Source organism: Barbus barbus (assembly GCF_936440315.1).
Source record: "Barbus barbus genome assembly, chromosome: 42".
Taxonomy (NCBI): domain Eukaryota; kingdom Metazoa; phylum Chordata; class Actinopteri; order Cypriniformes; family Cyprinidae; genus Barbus; species Barbus barbus.
In genome coordinates this window covers 22,791,915-22,803,798 of record NC_136720.1, presented here as the reverse complement: position 1 = coordinate 22,803,798, position 11,884 = coordinate 22,791,915, and the positions used below count along the sequence as shown (strand labels likewise).

The 11,884-nt window shown below is 37.6% G+C and overlaps 1 protein-coding gene across 1 annotated transcript; it reads right to left on the bottom strand.

Annotated features, from left to right (window-relative positions):
* Positions 1-2,542: 2,542 nt before the first annotated feature.
* On the bottom strand, positions 2,543-5,428 carry LOC306861399 (hemagglutinin/amebocyte aggregation factor-like). Its single transcript, XM_079403625.1, has 5 exons — positions 5,234-5,428; positions 4,994-5,066; positions 4,299-4,481; positions 4,070-4,219; positions 2,543-3,967 (listed from the first exon to the last, which is right to left on the bottom strand). The coding sequence occupies exons 1-5, from the start codon at positions 5,286-5,288 to the stop codon at positions 3,922-3,924; spliced, it is 507 nt and encodes a 168-aa protein (XP_079259751.1). The 5' UTR covers positions 5,289-5,428; the 3' UTR covers positions 2,543-3,921.
* Positions 5,429-11,884: the final 6,456 nt, after the last annotated feature.

Here is an 11,884-nt window from a genome sequence, read left to right as displayed (position 1 = left end):
GGCGGGAGAGCCTGGACGTGCTGTTACATAGGCATGCAATTGTTGATTTTAGTTTTAGACAGTACAAACTGTCAGCTGGATCCAATAACTAAATCTGAAGCCTCTTACCTGAGATATCACCAGGAAGAATGAGAGATGGGGTCTTATCTCGAGGGTCCGGGCAGCAGACAGTTTCAAACTAACCTAAAACACACCTAATACAGACCTAATTATTATTAACAATATCAGAAAGATACACATAAACATTAGAACAAGAACATGTGGGGGATACCATAAAAATTTAAATATAATTAAGTAAAAATAATAATAAAAAATAGTGTTGTCAAATTTGTCGATTAATCGCATCCAAAATAAAAATAAAAATTGTTTACATAATATATGTGTGTACTGTGTATATTTATTATTTGTATATAATTACACACTCACATGCATGTATACATTTCAGAAAAATATGAGATGTTTGTATATTAAATATATTTATATATAATATAAATTATATGAATATAAATATATGTAAATATTTTCAAAATATATACTGTATGTGTGTGTGTTTATATATACATAATAAATATATACACATTACACAGACATATATTATGTAAAAAAAAACCTTTTATTTTGGATGCGATTAATCATTTGACAGCACCAACAAAAATAAAAAATCATAACCATACAAGTTATATCTTATTTATGGATTTTCCTGTAAAATTAGATTTTTTCTATTGGAGGATATTCTTTGAAGTGATGAGTAAAGTAAAAGTAAATCAGAAGTGTAAGGTTTAAATTTAAGGCATTGTGCTTTGTGAATGTGGAATTTTCCCATCATACAAATAAAGTCCCAAAAGCTCCCTATTGTCGGGAACAACAGCACTAGTTTATTAATGACTTATTAAAATATTCATGCAGCCTCCTTACTGTTTTCCCTGACACATTCATAATCGTAACTTCTGCCAGTGTGCTGTGGCAAACTTTATGCATGTGCATGAGTGCTTATATTGGCTATGAAGGCAATTAAAGGCTCGGTATTATGATTTAAATGGTTTATTAATAAACTAATGCTAAAAATGGCGACTACTAGTCAACCAGAAAAATTTTAGTCGGGGACAGCCCTAGAAATTTGAAACAAAGTCCCTGTATTTCTATAGTCTTTAATTTTCAAAATATAAATTCTATAAATATTTATAATTAGATTTTTACACACACACACAAAGTTTGTTTCGTTAGTGAGGACATTGCATAGACTTACATTGATATTTTCATAAACCCTGACCTCTAAACATGTGCAGCACACTAGACTGAAAATTTATAAAATAATAGCTAAATAAAATTGTGTGTGTAAAACCTTGATCTTGCATTACATAAAATAATTCAGTTAGCCTACATATAATTCTCCTTTTCTCAGATTTGATAAAGTAAATAATATATTTAAAAAATAAAATAAAACGTGAGTTAGAGCAGAACTGAACTTATGTGGTGAATTGTATTAATTACAAACCAAAATTTATTTTGGACATTTTTATTTTGAACATGTGTATATGTTAAAATATTACTTGCAAATAGTTCAAAATGGTTAAGCTTCTATACTTAAATTAGATCAAGACATGGTTACAGCCTTGCAGTGGTGTGAAGTAACGAATTACAAATACTCACGTTACAGTAATTAAGTAGTTTTTATCAGTAATTGTACTTTTTTGAGTAGTTTAAAAATTGTGGACTTTTACTTTTACTTGAGTACATTAAGTGATGTATCGGTACTTTTACTCCGCTATTTTCCTCCGTTTGTGGTCGGTACATGCTTATTTAAATTTTATTTTGATCCATTAATATGATTGGATAGGGAGATAGTGTCTCGTGACTTTCGTCAAATCAAATTGTGCATAGAAAACTTTAATCGCCAACTGCTGTCTATCATGGCTGCTGGAAGTGCATTCGTCAACCATCAATGCAGTCACATCTTCCTCTAATATGTTAAGGTAAATTTTGGATTTCTGCTTACTAAATGATTTGTATATATGCTTGCCTATCTACACGACCTGAAATTTGGTGTGAGGTTGCGGGTATTGCGTACAGTGTTAAATCCCGCAAGTGCCACGTTCAGTAAATTCCCACTCACTTAAGAGCCGCGCGATTTGCGCTGCTTCGTCTCTCTCACGCGCGTTCAGCTGCAGTCACTTGGATACGTTTTTGCTTGTTGAACTTGTTGACTTTTGATGAGTTTGAGCGTGTGATGCGCGCTGTGAAAAAGTGTGTTGGAAACACTGTAAAACAGTGCAATATTGTACTCAAATTGAGGACCAATCTGCACCTTATTGATGACCTGTGGCGTTAATACTGCATCTGTGTCAGCGCGTGATGTAATAAAACTGCAGCTCATTAATAAACTTTTTTAATTTCTTTTTTTTATCCATTTTATTCAATCCGCCTTCATTTAGCATGTGCACTCGCGCAAGTTCAACACTTTTTGTTGCATTCAGTTGTGGATGCTGCTGATTCACCGAGACCGCCGGGGCTCAGCAAGAGACGTGCGTTTGTGTTTTCTTTTGAAAAAATTTCCCCAGAAATACTTTATTTAATGCATTTTTCCTTACAAATTGTTTTATCGACATAACAATTCGAGTAATGTATATGTACATGTAATGTACATGATGCCATACTTCTAGAACAATGTGCATTTGTTAAAATTGTAACATAAATGATCAAGTCTTGTTTCTTTATTGCAAAACGCTGAAACTGGCACCGTTTTGGAGAGAAATGGGCTCTCATTTTAACCCATATCATGGTGTGTGATGCTGAACTATGAGTTTCTAATGGTGTTTGTATTTGCACTGTTCTAAACATTAATATTTTATGTGCAACAACAGCATGCTCTCAGTGGCCTTACACATTATTTTAAATCTATTTTTCAAACTTTATGATTTAAATGGGTATAATTGTACTGAGAATAACTTTCATCTTTTCTTCAACTGAATACTGTTTCCGTGCTGTTTTGATGTGTTTTAAAGAGTTGGCAGTCAAAATCAATCAAAACTGCTGGATTATAGATATTCTTCATTCTTTATGACAAACAAGATCATGTGAATTCCAGAATGTACAACGTTTTTTTAAAGGTGACCCTGGACCACAAAACCATAAGTGACAATTTTTCAAAACACCATCTATACAAAGCTGAGTAAATAAGCTTTCCATTGATGTATGGTTTGTTAGGATAGGACAATATTTGGCTGAGATACAACTATTTGAAAATCTGGAATCTGAGGGAGCAAAAAAATCTAAATATTGAGAAAATCTCCTTTAAAGTTGTCCAAATTAAGTTCTTAGCAATGCATATTACTAATCAAAAATGAAGTTTTGATATATTTACGGTAGGAAATTTACAAAATATCTTCATGGAACATGATCTTTACTTAATATCCTAATGATTTTTGGCATAAAAGAAGAATCAAACATTTTGACCCATACAATGTATTTTTGGCTATTGCTACAAATATACCTCAGCGACTTAAGACTGCTTATGTGCTCCAGGGTCACACATGTATAAATTGCAGTGTACAGCGTTTATTATAATGGGGTAGAATCCACAGCTCAGTACTCAATACTCATGAGTACTTTTAAATAGGCTACTCTTTTACTCTTACTCAAGTAGTTTTTTTGGACAAGTACTTTTACTCTACTCAAACTACATTTTTTGGAAGGTAATGGTACTTTTACTTGAGTATATATTTTCAGTACTCTTTCCACCACTGCAGCCTTGTTATAAATGATTATATGATTAAAATGAATAATCAAGTGATTATATGATAAATGATTATAAATGAATGAATGAATAAATGAATTATAAAAAAAGAAAGTTAAGCAACACAAATGTATCATTGCTCTCTTGAAGCAACGCACACAGGATGCTATGAAGAATCCTTAGATCCTTCAACATGATTGTTGGACACAGTACTTGTACTTCCACTGTCGATCTCTGAAAGAAGTGAAACAAGCATGATATTAGTGAGCAAGAGAAATTGAAATCGCTTTGCTTATTAGAAATAACATAATGAGTAAGTAAAGAAATGATACCCACTCTTGAAAATTTTGATGGACGCTATGAGCTCCCACCAGAACACTGTGAGGAGGCACAGTCCAGTAGAAGTACTCGTCAAAGTTGTTCACATAAGTAGTCCACTGACAGTTTCCAGAAACACACTTACTTTTACAGCAGTAAAACTGCCACCTGTGTGAAAACATTGACATCAGATTAGATAACCGCAAGTAAATTAAAATTTAAACATGAGAATCTTATCAGAGCTCACTTTCTGTCCTCATAGTAGTTGTCGTGGTAGCTGCTCATTCCTGCAATCGTGTAATGTTGTTGACACTCAAAGACGAATGGTTTGTCAAAGTTGTTGACGGAAGGTGACAAGTAACAGCCTAAAGCCTTGGTGGGTTTACATTCAAAGTCCCAACGTCGGTCCTCATAGTAATTGCTGTGTTCACTTTAATTGAATTAAACAAGTTAGGAATGGAGAAAATCTATCTATCTACACACACACACACACTATACACTGTATGTGTATATATATATATATAAATTGCATATTATAATTACATTGAAATTTATATTTACATTTGAAAGGTTAAAGATTTTCTAACAATTTAATACATGGCAAAACTTTAACATACAATTTGTGAATTCAAAAAGTTTTATGCCTTCATAGTAATGTTTATAATGGATTGATACACATTAATAAGTGATACTCGAGGGGTGAGAACCAGAAAGGCATATAAGTGACATTTCACCAACTTTACAGGAGAGTCAAAACCAAACTTTTATCATAGTTTGATCTGACTTTGTGTACTGATTTCAATTTTTTATAATAAAAATTTGTTCACTCATGGATGACAGTACTATTGCCAGTAGAAAGAGCTCATTAAGAGCTTTCATTTGATATATCCATTTCACAAAAATGTCAATTACGCCCTCCTGGTTCTCACCCCTCGTACTCACCTTCTTATGGAGGATATAGACTGGCCTGAAGGACAGTAAAAATTTAGATGCTTATCATAGTCGTTTTTCCAGCCTACATAAAAATATAAATGAAACCCATATCAACTTAGATTGGAATATATTTAATGTCAAAAAAGAAATTATGCAGATTAAGCAGATCACAATCTCTCAAAGTTGGGCATAAAACATATGAGTAAAAGGAGTAAAAAATGCTAACACATATTTAGTAAAGTCACCCACCATGTCCAGTGCCCAACAGTCCAGTCAGTAGCAGAAAGAGTGCAACTCTCTTCATGGTGTTGGTCTTTGGGGATGCAAGCGTGTTTTGTGGCTGTCGTTGTTTAACGAGTAGTGCCGACAACACTCATTTCGCTCATTCTTTTAAATGCTTATCGTGTGTCAGTGGCCAATCATGAGCCTGACAATTGCTCTTCTGACTATAGCACTGGCCAATTGCGTGTCTGCAGGGTTGGACTACTGGAAATGAAAACTTTTGAACAGGATGTGTAAAATTGTTCTTCTTTTTAGATCATATTTTTTCTTTTACTTATAGCTACATGTTTCCCAGATGACAAAGTACAGTTTATCCCGATCATCCGATTTAAAATTTTACACCCCCTGGTTCTTAATGTATTGTGTTTTCTTCCTGAGCATCAGTAAATGTTTCCACCTTAGACGTGTCCCTCAGTTGTCCACAGTGTGAAAATAATGGATCTCAGAATCATTGTCATTGTTGGAAAGGGGTCAAATATGCAGAAGATGCTGGAAAACCAAGGAATGTGCAGGAGATGGAGGATTTTTCTGAAAAACTGGTACTTCTTCCCCTTTCTGAAGAACTGGTTCTCCTTCCCCTTTCTGAAGAACTGGTTCTCCTTCCCCTTTCTGAAGAACTGGTTCTTCTTCCCCTTTCTGAACAATTGGTTCGTCTTCCCCTTTCTGAACAATTGGTTCTTCTTCCCCTTTCTGAACAACTGGTTCTTCTTCCCCTTTCTGAACAACTGGTTCCCCATTTCAATTTGTTTTTTGATTACTTCAGCGTGTTAAGGTTATTATTATATTCAGACAGACATCTAGCCACCTTGTCCATATGCATCTGTTATTGTGACACACTAACTAACACCCATGCGACAATGTCTCAACGTTAGAATATTAATTGCAATTGTCAAATGTCAGTCGCCACGGGATGAGTTTAACATCACGGACATAGATAAGCCTAAAAATCAAATAGACTAAATTATTTTGAATAATGGGATAAGCTTGCAGTTGAGAGAGAGATAATTTCAGTTTATCAAATGCAATTTTTCATTCATTAAGCAATTAAAATTTTGTGTTGTTGCTCATGAGATACTTAGAAGAAGATTAGAGATCTCCACACAATCTTTGATCGAAAAAATAACTAAAATTCTTGTACCCCTGGTCATGACAGCATTCATGATTTCAAAAACTTTGAAATTTGAAGTTATATTATATTATATTACCAATATTATTGCTTTACTAGCCAGAATTTTCTTCCTGGACCCCAATCTCCCATTTCTTTGGATGAGTTAAGCTTCCACTTCTATCAATGAACTTGATGTGAAAAAGAAAAAGAAAGACTTCACTTTTTTTTTTTTTTCAAAAAAGAACGACAGACAGAATTATAACTCCTATTAACTACAAATAAATAACATTTTACATAAAACCCACAGCTTTAACAGACATTTCAAATTCAAATTTTATTTGTCACATACATATACACTCACCTAAAGGATTATTAGGAACACCATACTAATACTGTGTTTGACCCCCTTTCGCCTTCAGAACTGCCTTAATTCTACGTGGCATTGATTCAACAAGGTGCTGAAAGCATTCTTTAGAAATGTTGGCCCATATTGATAGGATAGCATCTTGCAGTTGATGGAGATTTGTGGGATGCACATCCAGGGCACGAAGCTCCCGTTCCACCACATCCCAAAGATGCTCTATTGGGTTGAGATCTGGTGACTGTGGGGGCCATTTTAGTACAGCGAACTCATTGTCATGTTCAAGAAACCAATTTGAAATGATTCGAGCTTTGTGACATGGTGCATTATCCTGCTGGAAGTAGCCATCAGAGGATGGGTACACGGTGATCATAAAGGGATGGACATGGTCAGAAACAATGCTCAGGTAGGCCGTGGCATTTAAACGATGCCCAATTGGCACTAAGGGGCCTAAAGTGTGCCAAGAAAACATCCCCCACACCATTACACCACCACCACCAGCCTGCACAGTGGTAACAAGGCATGATGGATCCATGTTCTCATTCTGTTTACGCCAAATTCTGACTCTACCATCTGAATGTCTCAACAGAAATCGAGACTCATCAGACCAGGCAACATTTTTCCAGTCTTCAACCGTCCAATTTTGGTGAGCTCGTGCAAATTGTAGCCTCTTTTTCCTATTTGTAGTGGAGATGAGTGGTACCCGGTGGGGTCTTCTGCTGTTGTAGCCCATCCGCCTCAAGGTTGTGCGTGTTGTGGCTTCACAAATGCTTTGCTGCATACCTCGGTTGTAACGAGTGGTTATTTCAGTCAAAGTTGCTCTTCTATCAGCTTGAATCAGTCGGCCCATTCTCCTCTGACCTCTAGCATCAACAAGGCATTTTCGCCCACAGGACTGCTGCATACTGGATGTTTTTCCCTTTTCACACCATTCTTTGTAAACCCTAGAAATGGTTGTGCGTGAAAATCCCAGTAACTGAGCAGATTGTGAAATACTCAGCAGTGTTTCCCACAGGTTTGAAGGCAATTAGCCCTTTCACACATACAGAGTTTTCCGGAAAATTACCGGTAAATTGCCGTAAAGAGATCATGTGTGAACAGGACCTTTTCAAAAATACCGGTAAATTCGTTCTGGCAATTTACCGGTATGAGAAGTTGTAACATTACCAGTAAATTGCCGGAATTCTGCTGTGTGTGAACGCAGAGGGAAAATTACCGGTATGAGCACGTACAAGTTCAGAACGCGCTGACGTAAGACTCTACTCCGGGCCAATCATAACACACTGACACAGATGACGTATTCACTCCACACTTTCCCATGTATCCGCCCATGTCCGTCGCACAGACCGCTGCATTTGTGTAAACATAACTGTTTTTTTTTTCAACTGTTCACATTTACTTAAGAAAAAACCTGGATACTCGCCAGGACGGCCATTTTTGCGTAATTTTGTGTGTGTTTGGCCACTTAAGTTCAACAACAAACTACGTGAAATAACTCAATATGATATTTGCTATAGGCGGCTATGGATGTGACTGTGAGCGCTCAGCCTTGAAACAGCCTCTGGAGAGCGCGAGTACCTATTGGCTTTAAAAGACGTGCAAATTATACATTTTTGTGACTATGCAACAATGACCTGATTAAGCAAGTTACAAACTGTCCCGAAATGCGATCGAAAGTCTTGGATTGGTGTGCAGCAGCTCGTTGCAGACGAGATGCACTGATGTGAAGCCGCTTTGATAGAGTGAAAGAGAGAAGACGTGGTCCAGCTGAATCACTCACACTGTTTTCAAATGACTGATTTAATCTGCTCGTTTGTGTGGATTTATTTACTCATATAACCTACTTGCTATCTTGAATAAATGTTTGCAGGAATTCCCCTCATTATAAACTTGAAAGCTGCGGGAATGAGTAAAACTATGAAATATACACACAATCCCCCACGAAATTCTGGACATGATTAATTATAACTCTATTACAGAGATTTGTGAAATAAAATTTCATTATATTTTTGTATCCCCCCCCCCCCCAGGCCTGGAAATTGCTGTTTTCAAAATGTAATAAAAGCAAGTGATGCACGCTGTTAATCACTTAAACTGGCCACCAATGTGATCGGCTGAATGCTCCGTTACCTCTCCCTCCTCTAATCACATGCTGGATCCATCACCCCGCTTTGTTCCAGGACCTCGAAATTTACAATTTAAGCACTGGTTTAGTCATCTATTACGATGTCTCTGGGACAAAAGCAGCTGCATGAATGCAAAATTTGAAACAAAAATGAAACCATCAACAAAAAGACTGATCGCATATACCCCTCCATGTTTACAAATACAAGCGCAGTCATTGGAAGTTAATGATGTCACGGAATTTACCAGTATTTTGGAATGGATGTGTGAATGGTGCTTTTCCGGAAAAAAGACGGAATGTTGTTGCCTGTGTGAACAGCGCATTTTTGAATGTACCGGTAAAGTCGTTCCGGTAATTTTATGGCAATTTACTGGTATTACTGTGTGAAAGGGGCTAATGTGTGGTGGTCAGCCCGGGGGGGTGTTAGATGTCTGTCCGGGGGGGGGGGGGGGGGGTTGCAGATGAAAAGAACGATTGGATAGGGGATACGATTGGATCTAATGATTTCCTAATTCCTAAAGGTTAATAATTTAAAAAAACTGTTAATAATTGGTTACACAGAACTTTATTACATTAATTTAACACCATATACAACAGCCTACTTGCTGCACAGTCTGCAACTTTTGTTAGGGCACCTTATTTTGCGGGGCTTCCTAAAAAAAGATTCTAAAGCCCTATCATATGGAAAGTCCTCAGGACAGGGTCCATTGATAGAGATCCTCAGGCAAGCTGCCAGGTGTTCTCCTTGGAGTTTGTTCCTGAGGTCTGTTTTTACCTGAAGATAAAGTAAAATGCTATCAATAAAAAATGCACCAATATAAAGGCATTGGGGATTTCAATGTATTTTAATTACCCTGTATAATACTTTTCAATACTCATCTGGATTGAAGCAGCAAACATTCGGTGTAAGAGTAAAGAAACGACATAATTTATAATACGTTTATTTGATTCACAGCTGCTACATATAGTGTTTTGACCTCGACAACCCAACTAGGCTAGCCTACATTTTACCGCAAACTTGCGACTAGTTAACTTTCTAAAGAAGGCGCAATCGCGTTTGCTAAGGGTCGGGACTTACAGTAACATCAACACACTGAAGCTATTGTATTCAGAATATAAAATATTTTATAGCACTTTTTAATCTGTGATTGTGTGTTAAAAGTGTTCACGAGATACCAACCTTTCGCCAGCCGTCTTCTCTCCACAGATGATCCAGACAGATGTGGTGTGCACGGAGGGGAGGGGCTGTGTGTGTGTGTGTGTGTGTGTGTGAGAGGGAGAGACGCGTGAGTGACAGAGAGATGAAGAGAGAGCAGGGAAAGGAAATGCAGTTGAACGAATTCGCTGAGTGTTTTAAATGGCGTACAAAAGAATAACGAAACGCAATATGTGAGGGTCGGTATTGATTATTTTTTTTTTGGTCGGTGTTGAATCTGTGGCGGTCGGAATTTAATCTGTGGCGCACCGCCACAGATTCGTCTATGTGTGGGAAACACTGCTCAGACCGGCCTGTCTGGCACCAACAACCATGCCACGCTCAAAATTGGTTTAAATCACCTTTCTTTCCCATTCTGACATTCAGTTTGGAGTTCAGGAGATTGTCTTGACCAGGAGCACACCCCTAAATGCATTGAAGCAACTGCCATGTGATTGGTTGATTAGATAATTGCATTAATGAGAAATTGAACAGGTGTTCCTAATAATCCTTTAGGTGAGTGTACATACATAGTACGACATGTAGTGAAATGTATCGTACGACTGTCCAACAAATTGTCCAACAAAATTAAGAAAACCAAGTTTACAAAAATACAATAGAAATAAGTACAGTAAACATATATATATATATATATATATATATATATATATATATATATATATATATATATATATATATATATATATATATATAAATAAACTAGCAATAAAATAAAAGTAGATATGAGAATAAAAATAGAATATGATTCTGCATAGATTCTATAAAAAAGTAAAGTGTATATCAGTGATAAAGTGTCCGTGTGCTGTGCAGTGCAGTAAAGTGTATAAGTGAGTAAAGGAATACTAAAGACAAATGGTATGTAAATCCCACTCATTTATCCTCACGTAACCTTCTACAACTGAGACTGACATTAGTGCAGATTGTAGTTGAAATTGTGCAAAGTGAAAGTGTGGGGTGATGTGATTAGAGTGGAGAGTGGTTAAGACTCCGAATGGCCTGCGGGAAGAAGCTCCTCCTCATTCTCTTTGTGTTCGCCTTCATGGAGCGGAAGTGCCTCCCTGAACGCAGCAGAGAAAAGAGTCCATTGTTGGGATGGCTGAGGTCCTTCACTATCTTCCTGGCCCTGGTCAGGCACCGCTTGCTGTAGATCTCCTGCAGGTCAGGGAGCTCGGTGTGGATGGTACGTTCCGCTGAACGCACCACCCTCTGGAGGGCTCGTCTGTCCTGCATAGTGCAGTTCCCGAACCAGGAAGTGATGCTGCCCGTCTGGACGCTCTCGATGGTGCAGGTGTAGAAAGTCTTAATCACCCGAGAGGGAAGTCTAAAGTCCCTTAAGCGTCTCAGATGGTACAGACGCTGCCTGGCCTTCTTCACCAGGGTGCGGGTATGACAGGACCAAGTCAAGTCCTGCGTGATGTGAACACCCAGGTATCTGAAGCTGTCCACTCTCTCCACTGGAGTCCCGCTGATCGTGGTCGGCTGGTATGACCGCTCCTGCTTCGTACTATCAGCTCCTTAGTTTTGCTGATGTTCAGGTGTAGACTATTCACCTGGCACCAACTCTCCAGGTTCTTAATCTCCTGTATGTAGGCCGTCTCGTCGTTGTCTGAGATCAGGCCCAACACAACAGTGTCATCAGCAAACTTAATGATGGTGGTGGAGTTGGAAGTGCCCACACAGTCATAAGTGTACAGTGAGTACAGCAGGGGGCTCAGAACACAACCTTGAGGGGCTCCAGTACTTAGGGTGATGGAGGATGAGGTGTGTTTACCCATCCGTACGGCTTGCTGTCTGTCCTTCAGGAAGCT

Bases quoted from the DNA above. Each gene is read 5' to 3' on its own strand.
- LOC306861399 (XM_079403625.1), bottom strand. From the start codon at position 5,288: ATGAAGAGAGTTGCACTCTTTCTGCTACTGACTGGACTGTTGGGCACT. The intron at 4,482-4,993 runs GTGAGTACGAGG...ATTCAATTAAAG, and splicing joins TCTATATCCTCCATAAGAAG to TGAACACAGCAATTACTATG. The intron at 3,968-4,069 runs GTGGGTATCATT...CACTTCTTTCAG, and splicing joins GTCCATCAAAATTTTCAAGA to AGATCGACAGTGGAAGTACA.